Here is a 17,124-nt window from a genome sequence, read left to right on the forward strand (position 1 = left end):
AATAAATAAATAAAAATGACTAAGTCTAAAACAGCTGTTTTCTATTTAAATCTATTTTAAAATGTAATTTATTCCTTTGCTGGTAAAGCCGAATTTACAGCATCATTACTCTTCAGGGTCACACGATCATTCAGAAATCATTCTAATATGATGATTTACTGCTCAAGAAACATTCTTATTATTATCAATGTTGAAAACAGTTGTGCTGCCTACTTTTCTAGTAGAAAATGTGATACTTTTTTGCAGGATTCTTTGATGAAAAGAAAGTTCATAACAGCATTTATTTGAAAAAGAAATCTTTTGTAATAGTGTAAACGTCTTTGATTTGTCCTTGTTGATTAAAATAATACATTTCTTTATCCCACACCAACCCCACACTTTTGAATGGTAGTACATAGAAGCTAAGCAAAAATGTGTGGTTATATTAAAAATCACCTTCCAGAAGAGTTTTGAATATAAAATAGATTTGAATACATTTGAATGATTTTTGGCTTCATGTCTGCTATCACTAAAGCCTGTTTTATGCTTCTGCGTCGAATCGACGGCGTACCCCCGCAGACCCCTCTGCGTCGCCGCGAACCCCTCCGCCGTAGCTCGACGTGCACCTCCAAAAAATTGTAACTACGCGTCGAGGCGACGCAGACCACAAGGGCTGTGATTGGTCAGATGCACCGCGATGCAACTCAACCTGACGCAGAACCATAAAACGGCCACGACGCCGTAGGAGTGACGGCGTAGCTACGCCGTGGAGTTGACGCAGAAGCATAATGAGGCCTTAAATAGTGCTGATCTGGCCTCTCCACAGTGCTTCAGAGAGGTGACTGAGGAGGGGGGGGGAGGGGGGGGGGGGGGGGGGGAGCTATGCAAATTAGACATTTGATTAGTGGGAAGGGGTGATTTTGACAGCTCCCTGTCAGGAGGGCTTGACAGACAACATGGCTGTGAAGGGGGAGACTCTGTAGGCTTTTAACCTTCTGTGTAGGATAAAATAATATGAGAAAGGACTTCATTATTCGACTTCGAGCTTCTTTCAGTGACAATATGTATGCCGTGCTGCTAAAGCTCCTCCTTTGTCCTGCTTCAGTATACACAAAGTGTTGTTTTGATCCAACAGTATTCTGCCCAAGGCATTGTACCTTATAAACAAGGAAGCTAAAGGCAAAATATTCTGACGTAGACTCTCTATGACACCAACACTCTAAGCATTTGTCTCACCCTGTCAAAGTGTGATTGCTGCGCACTACTTTGCAGTCCCTGAACCGGGGAGGAAAAACAACAGTCCACAGGGTCGAGGGGGAAAACAGTGCCACCATGAATACTCATCAGATGCTGCCTTGGGCTTCATTCTGAGACCATTTTTCTTTCTCAAATCAAACCTTTCATTTTGTAAAAGAGTTTAAATATCTAAAAGAATATTTCAAATAGAAAACTGCCTTCTCATGCCAGCATACCAGTTGCTATGCTAATGCTGAAGCTAGTTCAAATCATTAAATGTGTAAATGTTTAGGCCTACCTTCAGTGAGGCAGTCAATCACAAAAAAGCTGTGCGTCACTGGTCAGCGTGACAGAAATGAACTAGAAGTCATGAACTGAACTAGAAGTCATGAACTGAGGAGATGACATTATCTTCTCAGCATGAATGTCTCTGCATGAGTCCACAGTTAAGCTCCTAGGTGAGCTTACTGTACACATGGAGACTATAGTTAACTCTAGCAAAACATAACTCACAAAGGGAACAAGCTCACAGTTATAGGACCAGTATATAATTTCCTTTATACCAGGTGGTTCCTTAAAATCCTGGAAACCCTGAAGGCTTTCATTAGTAATATATAGAGAAGACTGAAGTAAGGTCTGCCTAAAACAAGGAGTAAATGTCCAAATATTGGTAGTATATTAATGTAAAATCCTTCCACAATATGACAGCTATAAGGTAGATAACATACATACCGTTCAAAAGTTTGGGGTGGGTACGATTTTTTCATGTTTTTGAAAAAGGTCTCTTATGCTCATCAAGGCTAAATTATTCCATCAAAAATACAGTAAAAACATTAATATTGTAAAATATTATTATAATTTAAAATAACAATTGTAATATATTTTAAAATGTAATTTATTCCCGTGATGGCAAAGCTGAAATTTAAGCATCATTACGCCAGTCGTCAGTGTCACACGATCCTTCAGAGATCATGCTGATTTGGAGCATAAGAAACATTGCTTATTATTATCATGTCAATGCTAAAAAAAAAAGCATTAAATACATATGTTACCAAAAGTTGCACCATAAATGGCCTTTCGTAATACCACTCACTTGACAAGTGATGGCAGAGATACGACTGCCATATTTTTGGACACCAGTATGTACATAAATTAAGTCTCAACATTTAAAGTCTCATTACTATTAAACGCCCTGGGAACAAAAGGCCATAGTGAATTAAAAAAAGGGGAATGAACATTGTACTGTGTTACTGAAAGATTTGATTGAGGGTTTAGTTACACTGAAATCTGAAGCACAGCAGATTGATGACTTTGTTTAGAGACTAAAGCATTTTATTATTTCATATTTATTTTTATACTGATAATGCCATGAATGTATCATGTAACACCTAAATTAAAAGCAAGGGTTTAATGAAGACAGAAAAAAAATAAGCACTTGCATAAACAATGCTTCACAGTGCAATATACAAGATGAGAACATTAAAACCAGTAACAAATGCTTCACAAAATTCATTTCCTGGGAAAACAAAACCACATCCACACTACATGATGCTGCATTAGCGTGATATTTAGAGAGCTAAGCAAACATTAACAGACATATTTCTTTCTTTAAAACAGTGTGGATTAAATTATCCATCCAGCACAAAACAAAACATGAGAGTCTTGATGAATAATGCCTGTGAACGAATTCCACATTGTTCAATTTTGTTGTCAATCATGACAAGGAGAACCGTCAAGGAATCATGTGATCAATGTAAGCAAATAGTGGATGTTGTGGAGGTGATGCGACGCCCTGTCCAATAGAATGAATGGACTCAAATAGCGTCCAATCAGAGGAGAGCTTGAGCTCGATATAAAAACCTCACAAAGCCGATTATTTCTGGACACCATTATCAGTCTTTGTGTGGGTTCTGGTGGACTTTAGGAAGGATTAATTCCGCTTTCCCAAAGAAAATCAGTATAAGGTATGGTTTTTGTTTAAAATCATTAAAACAAGTCTTTATAGTTCTAATAATTAGAAGTTGTGATATGATAACGCTGCCAAGTCAATTTACAAAAACATATATTTGTGGGCTATGTTAATAATTTAAGTATGATTAGGGAATGCATCAATATCAAGACCTTAAACGTGCATTCAAGCTCTGTTGGCAATTTGCTATGCGCTGATTACATTTACCTAAAGGATTTAAATGTGTAGAAAGCCCAGTAATGTCAATACAAAGACATTTAAACGCTTTAAATTTTTGCCAAGAGAACACGGATATGTGCATGATATGCTGCTTTTGTCCCAAACATCAGCAACGACCTTGCAGTCAGCCTCTTTCTGCAAGGTCTTTGGAGACGTTGCGCATTACGCATTCGTATGCTTCAAAGAATAATAAATGTTTCCCATACAAGACGTTCGTAATGCACAGTAGGCATTACATAACATTCAAAAACTGCATGCATTTGAACGCATTTTATAATAAGGCGTCAATTATTTGACGCGCACTCGACATTCCATCATATTTACTGCCCGCGTGACATGACACATCACTGAACCCAATTATCGTCATACCACGACCGTTTGTTGCTGTAACGGTTTAAGCGAATATAAACACATTCTCCTGTTTTAGAAAATAAGCTTTAATGCGGTTACGTCATTATTAATGCAGCTGAGGGGCTGGCTTTGTTCTCGTTTTTTAATCCGATTTTAACATCCTTGTTTCCAAATATTTGCACCAGGTAGACGCAACCATGCCTTTCGGTAACACTCACAATCAGCTGAAGATGAAGTACTCCGCCGAGCAGGAGTATCCCGACCTCAGCAAGCACAACAATCACATGGCGAAGGTGCTGACTCCCGACATGTACGCAAACCTTCGGGACAAACAAACCCCCAGCGGATTTACCCTGGATGACGTCATTCAAACCGGAGTTGACAACCCAGGTAAATGGCCTATCTTCAAAATGTAAAGGTGCCCGTATTTCTACCGGCGCTCTGTTGTATGGTGGTGCTCATGTTAAGGTATTCATGACTCGATGTCAATTTCCCCCCCACACACACAGTGTTTGCTTTAAGCTTGTCTATATGCTGAGCTGAATGTCAAGAAACATGTAAGTTATGTTTAGCAAAATGCACTTAAATTGTATCCGTCCCTGTTACTGGAAGAAGTGACCAAAGATTTTGATGACTCATCCTGCACTACACTATTTTTAACCAATCAAATGTTCTCTAGTAGGGGGATGTCCTTCCCCAATACTGCCTGAAGCCAATTAGCAAGTTTTTGTTTTAATTGCCATATAATACCAAAAAATAAATATGTATTATTAAATAAATAAAAATCTATATATATAATAGCAGTCATCCTCATGTGATAATTATCTAGCTTATTCATAAGACCTCACCAATGATCTTAGACCATTAAGATCACAAAACATTTTGCACAAATGACAATAGTGACTTTTTATTGTTGTAGTCTGATCATTTGTGTCAAATTGGTACAAAAGCGACCTTGAATATTATTTCTGAATATCTGTACTTTTGAGTTACCAGGACTCTGGGGAAGCCTCCTTGGGCTGCCTCCTATACAAGAACTTTTACAAAGCATGCGTTGGGCTTTCGTTGTGGTGGTGGTGTTGCACTGACCCTGATGGACCCATTCAAAGCATTCTTGGGCCAGATATGTCCAAAATGAACAGTGAACCTGTAATGTACAAACATAATGTGCATGCTTTGCATAGTGCTGCTTGTAATCCCGGTGGCTAGTGCATGTTATGCACTTCAGTATAAGTGTTTTCATGCATTTGACTCCTAATTGACAACACAAGGTTGTATGTGAAAACCGCCCAACCGGTTTGCAGTCAATGTTAAATGTCCAAAACGTTCTTTTTGTCACCACAACAAATGATTAGTCCATGATTTGTCTGACTGCTGATCTGTGGTGTTCCAGGGCATCCTTTCATCATGACGGTGGGCTGCGTTGCTGGAGACGAGGAGACATATGAGGTGTTCAAAGATCTTCTGGATCCCATCATTGAGGACCGTCATGGTGGATATAAACCCACAGACAAACACAAGACTGACCTGAACCCAGACAACCTGCAGGTACTCTGCGTCTCTCCGTCTGGTGCATCTAATTGGGTTTAACGTTTCATTATAAGTCCGCTGCTAATTTTAGTCGTGTTTTTAATAGGGCGGAGACGACCTTGACCCAAACTACGTTCTGAGCTCCAGAGTGCGAACCGGCAGGAGCATCCGTGGTTTCTGCCTCCCTCCTCACTGCAGCCGCGGGGAGAGACGCGGCATCGAGAGTCTGTCCGTCGAGGGTGAGCTCGCCTTGTCTTCTGTTTGCATAGGATGTGCTTGATTCACGATTGGTTGCTCAAGAGGAGTGGGCGGAAACATAAGTGATTCAAGCATCCACTGTAATGCCGTATGTCTGTTGTGATGTGTTTTTATTTATTTTTATTCACAGCTTTGGGAGTCCTTGATGGCGATCTTAACGGAAAGTATTATGCCCTCAAGGATATGACGGACGAGGAGCAGCAGCAGCTGATTGATGACCACTTCCTGTTTGATAAGCCTGTGTCCCCACTGCTGCTGGCCTCTGGGATGGCCCGTGACTGGCCCGATGGCAGAGGGATCTGGTGAGTGAACCGGCTTTTGGGTTCATCGCTCCTCTCAATTTTGGGTTCAATTTGGACTTTGTTCCAATTTACTAAATGGATCCATGTAGGTGCGATCATAATAACAATAATAATCTAAGAGATAATAAAATATTTATTTATAAAATTTGTAATTTCAACTGGCTATGAAAAATAGCCATGTTGGTGCGAAGATATTTTATAGTTCATTATATGTATTTTACATTACAAAATGATTAATTTAGGTGCCAGCTTAACTAATGAGATTTTATATATCAATTCTTATTTTCTTACCCTGTATAAAGATTATTTGGTTCGTGTATCATTTTATCAAAAATAAATAATTATTAAATGAATTTTTTATTTTTTTTACTAACCATGTTGGAGCTGATAGTATTTCATGTTAAAGGGGGGGAGGAGGGGTGTTATATGTGATGTATTATTTTTATGTATAATTTGTATTATTTCTTAATGCTTTTAGGCACAATGACAATAAGACATTCCTTGTCTGGGTGAACGAGGAAGACCATCTTCGTGTCATCTCCATGCAGAAAGGAGGCAATATGAAGGAAGTCTTCAATCGCTTCTGCACTGGCCTCACAAAGGTGTTTGTTTTTCTGGTCACTTTAGTAACACTTTCTGCAGCTCCAATGTTGGCAGATTTTTAAGGCTTAATCCGCTTGTCTTGCAGATTGAGGAATTGTTCAAAGAGAAGGGCCATGAGTTCATGTGGAACGAGCACTTGGGCTACATCCTAACCTGCCCCTCCAACCTGGGCACAGGGTTGCGTGGTGGCGTCCATGTCAAACTTCCCAACGTCAGTAAGCATGAGAAATTCGGTGAGATCCTCAAGCGACTGAGGCTCCAAAAGCGTGGAACAGGTATATATTCAGCTGAGCCATACAATCCTGTATTACCTGTACAGAATGTCATGTCCAATACTAACCTTCTCTCTTCAACAGGTGGTGTGGACACAGCTGCAGTAGGTGGTGTCTTTGACATCTCCAACGCTGACCGTTTGGGCTTCTCTGAGGTTGAGCTGGTTCAGATGGTGGTGGATGGAGTTAAGCTGCTTGTAGATATGGAGAAACGCCTGGAGGCAGGCCAGTCGATCGATGACCTCATGCCTGAGCAGAAGTGAACACTTCGTGAATCCTAATTTAACTCCTTCCCTAACTCCACCAGTCCTCCTTTCCTCCAGTACCAATAATCTTAACCACATCAAGGAACATACACTCCACCCAAACGGTAGTGGCACTAAAGTTAGACGAGTCTTCCATCAGTGTGAAGGATTTTGTATTTCAAACGTCCTGCAATGTTGAAGATGGAGTTTAACACCAGAAATAAAGTCTCTTTGGCCCATGGAGTTTCTTGTGTGCATATTATTGCTTGCTCAAACTATTTGTTTGCTGTAATTTCATGGAACCATAAGTTCATTTTCCTCTGTTCTGCGTTTGTCCAGTTGCCAGAATCAAATGCCTCGTTGAACTTGGTTTTCTAGATGTTAAATGTTTATTTTGTATTTGCAGTTTTTAAACTGTAAAGATTGTCATGGTGTGCTTTCTATAATAGGATACAATGGTTAATCCCTGTGCTTGAAGGCCATTTTATAAGGGGTCCAAAAATGTCACAAGATCATTACTGATTTGCCCTAGTACAGGAACCACAGTCTCAAGAGCATTTGTGACCCTGGATGACAAAACCAGTCATATGGGTCATTTTTTTAAAATTGAGTTTTATACATCACATGAAATCTGAATAAATAAGCTTTCCAGCTTAAAGCTTTTTTAGGATAGAACAATATTTGGCCGAGATACAACCATTTAAAAATCTGGAATCTGAGGGTGCAAAAAATCTAAACATTGAGAAAATCGCCTTTAAAGTTGTCCATTTTATGTTCGTGATTGTGCTGCATTCACTCACCAAAATAAATGTTTTATACATTTACGGCAGGAAATTTACAAAATATCTTCATGGAACATGATCTTTACTTAATATGCTAATGATTTTTGGCATAAAAGAAAAATTGATAATTTTGACCCATAAAATGTATTGTTGGCTATTCCCACAAATATACCCGTGCTACTTAAGATTGTTTTTTGTGATCCAGGATCACATTTGTGGTTTGAAGAGAATACTAGTTCTTATTGCATTTTATAATTCCAAAGTATTCTGTCGTATGCGTTGTCAAACTGGTCGTATGCTGACACCTAGTGGCCATAATAGGATATACACCCTTAAGGACTTCAATATTTTGTTGCGCTTTGTTTTGATCTCTTTTTAATCCATACTTTATTCTAAAGTTAAGTTCTAAAATACTTTTTTTCGGAAACCATGCATTAAATTACCTAACCAAAATTTCGTTAACCATATTTTCCCCGTATACTACAGGTGTGGTGTGTTTAGCCAGCAATATTATTCTAAGAAATCATTCATTGTACAGAGTTATCTCGTTATTTTAATTACGAATCATACATTTTTGATAGTTAACACTTACAGCATGAAAAGACCCGCCCAAAAATCGCTGCAAAAATCTTTGTCAACCCCAAAATCGCAGAGAAAAGTAACACGTACGCACGATGTGACAAAGCCCGTCAATTCTACGACAACTATCTAAATAACACTTTCGCTATTCGATTTAAAATGCAGTGAAACATTTTAATCGTATAATTATTTCGCCCCATTGTACCTGACTAATTAAAGACAACATCCGGTCCCGCAGAATTAAAATGTTTAAAGAAATATATAATGCACAGGCAGAGTTGCTCAAATTCTAAATGATTAGGTGAATGAATAGTGACTGGTTTCAAATCTGGACTGAATGTAAACCCAGATGTTAAAATATATTTATCAAGTAAAATCACAGAGACTGAGCATAACATGATTTCTGGCTACGACTCGTTTCTTTTTATTTGTGCACATGTATAGAACACAAGGTGCGAGTCACTGTATTTCACAGAAGCCCACACGGGCAGTTTAGTCTAACAGCATTGAGTCAAGCATGTCTCCTCTCCCATCCTCACAGTATTTACAAGGTTAAACTCCACAATAAAGCTCTTTATTGCCTCAACGGCAGAATATAAAAATCACATGACTAAAAACAGGAGTGGAGTGTAATGGGCTGATAAAATATAAAGCAACATTTAAAAAAAAAAAATGTGTAAAATAAATGTAAATGCGCAGAACATTTTCAGCTGAATTCAAGCAAGCTGTCGCACTCCAGCAAATCCTGACAAGAACATAATATAGTGTCAGTACCTGTAGGCTAAATACTGATTGATAATGATGGTTCATCTCAATCTCTGCACACTTCACACACTCTTCAAAACACTCCAATGCTGTGAAAAACTCTTATCTGAACTTCACACTTCTGTAGGATGCTCACTGCAGTGAAAAAAGAAAAATCTCACTTACATCATACATAAATCCCATACACCCTCACTCATATGCACCTTTATGAATCATATACATGCCTATCAGTATATGGGGTTTTTCAGTCATAGATCAGAATAATCATTCTATGCAAACTAAGTATATTTTGTTCTCTGCTCTCTTCCAGTCTATACACTCGTTTTGTAGATGAGCTATAAGATTCACGCGCAAGTCCTTTGTTTTAAACATATATAACATATCAGCTCTCATTCATCCAGTTCAATTAAAAGTACTCAAAAATCTCACTTTGACAGAGCACTGCCTGCCCTGGTCCTTTCAGCAATGCAACTACACATAAAGGAAAGCTCTAGTCAAAGAGATTAGTGCTTGATCCACAAGGTGTGATGTACAGCTATTTTACATGGATATAAGAAACCGTGAGAGGAGTGGAGGGGGATATACGGAGGCCATGAAGCAGAGCTGACGGGGGCAGACCGAGAAACCTGAGGCTGCTTGTTTGGCCTGGTGTTGGCTGGAGAGTGGGTTTGTGGGTAGTGGGGTTGATTGTGCCTCCCGGTTCAGGGCTTAGCAGCTTCACCCCTTCTGTTGTCCGAGTGGCACATAGAGGTGAACGATGGAGGCTCAACACCTCGAGACATCAGTCCAGTCAGTTACCCAGAAGAGGGTTACGCCAGAGACCTCTGACGTGGCTTTATTCTGGGGTACAGCTGCAGAGAAACAAAGAAACACATAACCAGTCATTTCATAATATACATTACTGTTAAAAAGGGGGGTTTGGAAAGATATGAATACATTTATTCAGCAAGGATGCATTAAATTGATCAAATCAATTGTGATTATGTGATTATCAATTGTGACACTAGTGGTGTGCCACTAGGCCTGTCACGATAACAAATTTTGCTGGACGATAAATTGTCCAAGAAATTATTGCGATAAACGATAATATTGATAATAAACGATAATATTGTCGTTCTGAGACCATTTTCATCTAAAATAATGATAATGGCATAATAATGCAGGTACACCTTTTCAAAGATCAATAAACTTTTATTTCTAAAGACTGTTTAAATAGACAAAAAAAACAAAAACCATAAAAGCAACGGACTCTGTCTCTGTTAACAAAAAATGCACTTTTTGGTGTGACTTCCAATGACAGACACCAATGTGTGACTTCCGTTCACACTGAGAATCATATGCATCATGTACTGTGTGACCATTCGTCTCATATGAGTATGTGCGCTAGTTTGTGTGTGTGTGCTCGCGTCTCATATGAGTTTGTGCGCGAGTTTGTGTGTGTGTGTGTGTGTGTGTGTGTCGTGTGTGTGCGCTCGCGTCTCATTTGAGTATGTGCGTGGAGAGTTTGTGCGCACGCGCCTCATATGACTGCGCGCGAGTTTGTGTGTGTGCGCGCGTGTCTCATATGTGCCTGGAGAGTTTGTGTGCGCACGCGTGTCTCATATGAGTAGGCTATGTGCGTGGAGAGTTTGTGTGTGCACGCATCTCGTGTGTGTAGAGTTTGCGTGTATGTGCGTGAGCGACTTTAGGTGTGTCGTTGTGCATTTCATATGTATTTGTTTGAGCATTCAGCAGTATACATGTATGATTGACTACTTAATATATGTGTATGCAAGTGTTTCATATATGTGTGCGTGAATGAAGTTTGATTTAAGCCCTAGACGGCGCCTCATATGAGGGTGACGGTACTGATCCACTTGTCCGTGCGACACTTCAGTCGCGCCGCACTCCACTTTATTCCTATGGGTGAAGTCACGCGACTTTAACGCGCCTGCAAAGCATCCCGGGAAGGCGGCGCTTCATTTGGAAAAATGCTGCGCGTCAAAAAGCTGGCCGATGCCCATCTTTATGCAAAGGAATCGTCAAACTTGACGCGTAAATCCAATAGAAGTAGTCTCTCGAGGGGCCTTTGTTCTAGACTGGCCGCTGGGTCAAAACCACGCCCATAGCGGTAAACTTGAGGAACGCCCATCAACTTACAAATGTGGAGAGGCGTGCGACACCACGCTTCAGTCGTGTCGCAAAAGTGGATCAGTACCGTGAGAGAGCGCGCGCGCGAGAGAGAGGGACGCGCTACAGCGCTCTGCAATCAAATACAATTGTGAATAGGCTCAGTAAATAAAAACAATAATAATAAAAAAAAACATCCGAAAATCAATGTGTGGCGGTCAGCGTTGATATTGTCATCCAGTCTCTTTGGTAGAGAGAGAGAGAGAGAGAGAGAGAGAGAGAGAGAGAGAGAGAGATGAGGAAAACAAACAAGCATACAAATGGAAATTATCGCGGCCGGAAAAAATAATCGAGCAAATTTTTTTTATCGTGCGATTAATTGATTTATTGATTATCGCGACAGGACTATGTGCCACACTCAATACACACTGAAGTAAAGCACAATTATAGCCTATGTGTGCACCTACCCCCAATAGGTTACGTGGCACATAGCCCTCTTTGTCGTTGAGTTTACTCCACCACCAGTCTGTCTCGGTATCGTCCTTCCTGTGTAAGACAGTAATGGCGTCTCCCTCCTGAAAGGAAAGCTCATCTGCGCTCTGAGCCTCATACTCCCACAGAGCGTACACAACTCCTTTATTCATCACGCCCAACTTCTCCTGCACGCCTGTAAACACACACAGAGAGAAAGCTCTTAATACGGTATGTGTCTCATGCAGTACAATATTATAGCATTAACTTGAGCACCACACATAATTATATTGCTGAGGATTGAGAAATAATATTGATTAAAAAGTTGGTCAGTGAGATGTTTTAATGTTTTTGAAAAAAAGTCTCTCATGCTCTCATGAAATATTACTGCAATTTAAAAAAAACTGTTTTCTATTTTAATGTATTTTAAAAATGTAATTTATTCCTGTGTTGTCAAAGCTGAATTTCTCAGTCTTTAGTGTCACATGATCCATCAGAAATAATTCGATAATTAATAATATAATAATAATTTGTACAGCGATTGGTTCACTTCATTCAAAGCGCTCTAAACTCTGTACGCTGAGGACATCTGCTAGTTAAAGGCTAAAATGTAATGAGAATACAGTAAACATATGTTCAATGACACATTCTACATTAACAAATCTATAATATCAGTAAATATTGAAGAGACATTAACATTAAAGAGAAATTATCATTAATAGCACTTAATTTGTTTGTTTGTTTATTTACTTAAAGTCCCTGTAAAGGCAATTTTAAAAAACAATTCTAAACACATTAGAATTGTATTGCTGAAACACATTACAAAGACTGTGAACTGTGAAGTACTGAATTGTGGAGTTAGACCATTAAACAGTTTTCACCATTGATATTTTACGAATTTTTTGCGCGGGGCTAAAAGGGTACTCGATGACGCACTGGAGTGCCTGAGCTCCTGGCCCCGCCCCTACCTGATGACGCACTGGAGCCCCTGAGGCTGGCCGCTCCCCTAACAATATAAATAGAGCACATTCGCATCAGTTTGCCGCTCAATCGCGAGTTACTGCCAGTATTATTAGTTACTACAGCTTACAGTTTGCTAGTTAGCTATGTCTTCGTCACGGAAATGCGTACTACCTGGATGCGATCACATACAAAACAGATCGGTGTCCTTATTTAAATTTCCTAAATACGATCACATCAAGAAGGGGTGGATTAATTTTGTGAAGAGCCACCTTGATGGAGAGCTGAGGATCACCGCAAACACCCGCCTCTGTAGTGATAATTTTACACGGGATAGTTTTATAAACTTTCATTGGAGACAACTGGGATTCACTGATAATCCGCTGTTACTGGTGAATGGGGCCGAACGACTATCTCCCGCCTCGGCCTTCATCCTCCTGCGCCGACAACTGGTGACATCATCGGCAGTGCGTGCCCACCAATGAGTGTAAGTTGACTTGTGCGCTTATGTTATAATTAACCTAATAAGCTGCTAGGAGCATCCATTCCGGCTGTAGCGGGTGACAGTTGATTGTGGCAACGGCAGCTTAACCACGAGTAGGCGTGGTTTCAGCCCAGCCAGCGGATACGCCCCAGGCGTTTGAAAGCAGAGACTACTGCTCATTTTTTCAAGATTTTGATAGCTTATTTTATGCACTTGCCTGGTTTTTTTATCATTCAAATTAGGCTGGGTGTCTAATATTGAGATGCACAAATGGATTGTTTGGTTAATTTGAAAATAGAAATATATATTTTCTAAACTGCCTTTACTTTCCCAAAAAAATTAGTTAGAGTTATCAAATGGGATGGTGTGAGAGAAGGCCAAATACAGTAATTCTCCTGAGAGGAATAGAAAGATGCTCTTACCATAGAGAAACTGTGAGCACTGTATGAAACCCTCCTCCATCTCCTCACATTTGTCAGCTGCCGTCTCCACATCACTGATGGTGGTGGCAAAGATGGCAGCACCAGACTCCACCAGCAGCTTACACAGGTGCACGCTGTTACAGGAGGCGGCACAATGCAAGGGCGTCCTACACACACACACACACACACACACACACACACACACACACACACACACACACACACACACACGCATGTCAGTGAGTCCGTCTATTCCACACCTGTTAGCTTTTATTGACTGATCAATCTCTTTCCCACTGACAGACCCAACAATGTGTCCTCACCAGCCATCACTGTCGGCTGCATTCACATTAACACCAAAGTCCAGCAGGAACTTGACGATGTGGTGGTGTCCAGCGCACACAGAGTTATGAAGGGGTGTGATGCCCTCATCATTAGGGGTGCTGGGATTGACAACCTAAGAAATTAGAAGAATTAAATGGGAAGTGGTTAATAAAAATCAATCTGTGTTCACTACGCCACATGGCATTCACCAATATACATACCTCATAGATTATCCTTTGTACGAGATCAAACTCGCCCTCCAGTGAGGCATCCAGCAGCAGGGCGAGTGGGTTGAACTTCACTCTAAGGCCGTGACCTGTGCGCTCTGAGTCTGGCTTTTTTAGGTTAGTGCGTTTGCCCTGTTGAGGACATGGAATGTTAGGCTTTGTTCGTACAGGACTCAACCTCATTTGTTTTTCAATTCTGATCTTTAGGACTGACTGTCTATATTGTTGTAAGCGATTTAATCTGATGGGTTTGTACAAATCAGCCATGTCAATATCTGGTGCATCTACATCAGCTGCTATAGTAGTGATGTAAACATTAACGAGGTCAACACGACGAGACTTTCCAATACACAGCGATTGAGAGTAGATGTCAGTGTGAGAAGAGGGGATGGAAACAGGAAATTTGCTCGTTTCTGTCATGACATCTTACATCTTACCTCACAAGGCACATGAGAACATAAGTAAGATTTCATACATTCATATGGCTGTCAAATTGAGTGTATTCGGACATAATGTTGCACATAGATTTTTCTATCATTCTAATATGCTGATTTAGTGCTTATTTCTATCAATGTTGAAAAATGTTGTTCTACTTAATATTTTGTTGGAAACTATTTTTTTTTTTCAGGATTCTTTGATGAATAGAAAGTTTAAAAGAACAGCATTTATTTAAAATATAAATCTTTTGTTATATTAAAAACTTTTGATTCATTTAATGCATCCTTGCTGAATAAAGGAATTATTTTCTTTAAAAAAAATATTTACTGACCCCAAACTGTTGAACGGCATATGCCAAAATGCCCAAAAAACAAAAACTATTCAGTATGACTGAAAAACGCATTTTAAAATTTGCAAATTTAATCAGATACTTTATACTGATTTTTAATTTGAAATGGAATAGTAAATGCCGGATTTCATGTAGTCCTTTCTGCAGATTTGAGATATAAAACATGTGACCATTTTTTAAAATGGCACATTTTATGTTGTAATAAATAATAATAATAATAATAATAATAATAATAATTTAATTATAGCAAATGTATTATTTAGATGGCACATTACAATACAATAAAAAATATTTATTATTATATAATAGGTAATATTATGTTTTTAGACTGTATTGTAATATACAATACTAACAATCTAAATAATATTTATATACAATAATTATAATCTAAATAATATGTATATGCAATAATTGATTATGACTATTGTTATTATTAGTAATATATAATATATGTATCAGTAAACCAACCGTGGGTTGGGATGAGGGTGAGGTGTCTGCCTCTTCAGGGGTGCTGGCCTCAGCTACAGGACTCGGCAAAACCGCTACAGGTTCTGCTGGGTTGTTGTTACTGTCTTCTGATGGTTCTGGTGCCGGAGGGGTCAGCGGCTCAAACGCTTGCTCTAGGGGCTCATTATCATTGGCGTCACCTTGCAGGACAACGTCCTCAACAACAGCACCCTCAGAGGACGTGGCAGGCGTTTCTGAGGGTGGATTCCCATTGTCTGCATCAAAGAGCATTTCACCTGTGGCAACGGAGGGCTGGTAGAATGGAGTCACTCCTCCACCTCCACTCACACCTCCCTCCATCCCTCCAGCTAGGGTGTTGAACCGCTGATAGAGAAGTTTCTGGATGTTGGGCCCATTGGGGCCCTCTGGCTCTGTAATCGAGCTGCGCTTCTTAAGCGGCCGTGGAGCATTGGCCAGTTTCTTGCGTAAGACCTCCAGTTCAGCATCGCTCTGGTAGCGCATCGGGGAGTGCACCATGGGTGTGAGTTTAGTGGGGCTGAGAGGTCGTGGGATGTGGTCCACGCTGGGTGGTGGCGGCTCAGGAACACCTATGAATTGACCATCGAAGTCCAGCTCAAGATCCAACATGTCTCCTCCGGGACCCTGCAGGGCAGGAAAGGCCCCAGAGCCCCCGAAAAGTAAGGGGGAGGGGGGTGTAGAGCTGGGAGGCAGGACTGGCTTACCATATACTGCAGGCAAAAATAACAAAATACTCAATTATACTGTACTCAGAAATAAAACACAAACACATAATCAAGAAATAAACCTCATAATTCATAGAGGACACTTCATTCTTGAATCAGTTTGCTCTTTTTCTATGTGAAGTGCTAAAATTAAATCTTTGACACCTGTGATGTTTTTAGCTGTTTTTTTTTTTCAGTGGGGAATTTGACACTTTTTTAAAGTTAAAAAGACACCTGCATTCTGTTGTACCGCATCTATCTGTTTTTAAAAACACTAAGATGCATCCTGTGTGAACATGGACTGTGTAAAAATACAGATATGTTTTTATTTTCATATTAATCATACTGATTCATAGAATCCCAAGAGCAATCTTTTATTCTAAGCATATTGATTTATAGATGCACATTTTATTATAGCGGTATTCAGACATTTCTACTATACTTTTTCATGGGTATTTATTATTATGAAGAGCTCATGAAATTTCATAATTTTCCACACAAAATGCAATTTAAAGTTGACTTCAGTTAATATCTGCTGATGTATACCTGCTTTGACTGCAGGTTTGATGTTCAGAGGGTAGTTCTTTGGGGCTGCCTGTTGTAGGTACATGTGGTAGATGGAGCTTGAGTTCATGGTGGCTGGGCCCTTTCTGGGTGACTGCGGTCTGGAGCCCTTATCTGGGATGAACGGCCTTACCGCAACAGCTAGAGGAGGGTCTGGTCTCTCCCCGGGGGGGAAAAAGGGTGGACTGGGCTGGAAGGTGGGACTGGGGGGAACAGAAATGCGCTGCTGGATCTGCTGAGATGACGAGCCGGAGGGTGTAGAGGGGACACGGGGCCAGGCCGGCAGCGGCGGGGGGTTGTTGGGTAGGCTGGGCACTGGCCGGAGTGGAACGTCCTTGCGGCGATCCAAGGAGCTGGTGGAACCCGAGTTGGCAGATGAGAGGGGGTGGTTGCTGGTATGGGCTCCATATGGGGGAGGCTGGGGCTTGTTGAGAGGAGGACCTGAGCCCATTTTACTGGAATCCTGAATGTAAAGGGGGGAAAAAACAAACAGGAA

At 40.3% G+C, this 17,124-nt stretch overlaps 2 protein-coding genes across 16 annotated transcripts in view; one reads left to right on the plus strand and one right to left on the minus strand.

Annotated features, from left to right (window-relative positions):
* Positions 1-3,046: 3,046 nt before the first annotated feature.
* On the plus strand, positions 3,047-7,207 carry ckbb (creatine kinase, brain b). Its single transcript, XM_077220024.1, has 8 exons — positions 3,047-3,179; positions 3,940-4,144; positions 5,148-5,302; positions 5,391-5,523; positions 5,673-5,844; positions 6,323-6,446; positions 6,533-6,722; positions 6,804-7,207. The coding sequence occupies exons 2-8, from the start codon at positions 3,952-3,954 to the stop codon at positions 6,980-6,982; spliced, it is 1,146 nt and encodes a 381-aa protein (XP_077076139.1). The 5' UTR covers positions 3,047-3,179; positions 3,940-3,951; the 3' UTR covers positions 6,983-7,207.
* A 1,518-nt stretch (positions 7,208-8,725) lies between these two features.
* Positions 8,726-17,124, minus strand: part of ppp1r13bb (protein phosphatase 1, regulatory subunit 13Bb) — a 59,994-nt gene continuing 51,595 nt past the window's right edge. For 9 of the 15 annotated variants that reach the window (XM_077220017.1, XM_077220012.1, XM_077220019.1 and 6 more), the window contains 7 exons: positions 16,611-17,091; positions 15,343-16,070; positions 14,082-14,219; positions 13,860-13,993; positions 13,537-13,703; positions 11,667-11,866; positions 8,726-9,941 (listed from right to left, as the gene is read on the minus strand). In XM_077220017.1, coding sequence (XP_077076132.1) covers positions 9,900-9,941; positions 11,667-11,866; positions 13,537-13,703; positions 13,860-13,993; positions 14,082-14,219; positions 15,343-16,070; positions 16,611-17,091 — 1,890 coding nt within the window. In that variant the 3' untranslated portion in view covers positions 8,726-9,899. Of the gene's footprint in view, positions 9,942-11,666; positions 11,867-13,536; positions 13,704-13,859; positions 13,994-14,081; positions 14,220-15,342; positions 16,071-16,610; positions 17,098-17,124 lie in introns of all 15 variants that reach the window. The other 6 variants (XM_077220011.1, XM_077220016.1, XM_077220009.1 and 3 more) reach the window with 1 other exon arrangement.

This window comes from Siphateles boraxobius, unplaced genomic scaffold (genome assembly GCF_051911475.1).
Source record: "Siphateles boraxobius isolate OS27281-9 unplaced genomic scaffold, OSU_SipBor_1 8, whole genome shotgun sequence".
Taxonomy (NCBI): domain Eukaryota; kingdom Metazoa; phylum Chordata; class Actinopteri; order Cypriniformes; family Leuciscidae; genus Siphateles; species Siphateles boraxobius.

Excerpts from the sequence above, each read along its gene's own strand:
- ckbb (XM_077220024.1), top strand. The coding sequence starts at position 3,952 with ATGCCTTTCGGTAACACTCACAATCAGCTGAAGATGAAGTACTCCGCC. Across the intron at positions 4,145-5,147 it reads AACCGGAGTTGACAACCCAG|GGCATCCTTTCATCATGACG; the intron begins GTAAATGGCCTA and ends GTGGTGTTCCAG. Across the intron at positions 6,723-6,803 it reads GCTCCAAAAGCGTGGAACAG|GTGGTGTGGACACAGCTGCA; the intron begins GTATATATTCAG and ends TCTCTTCAACAG.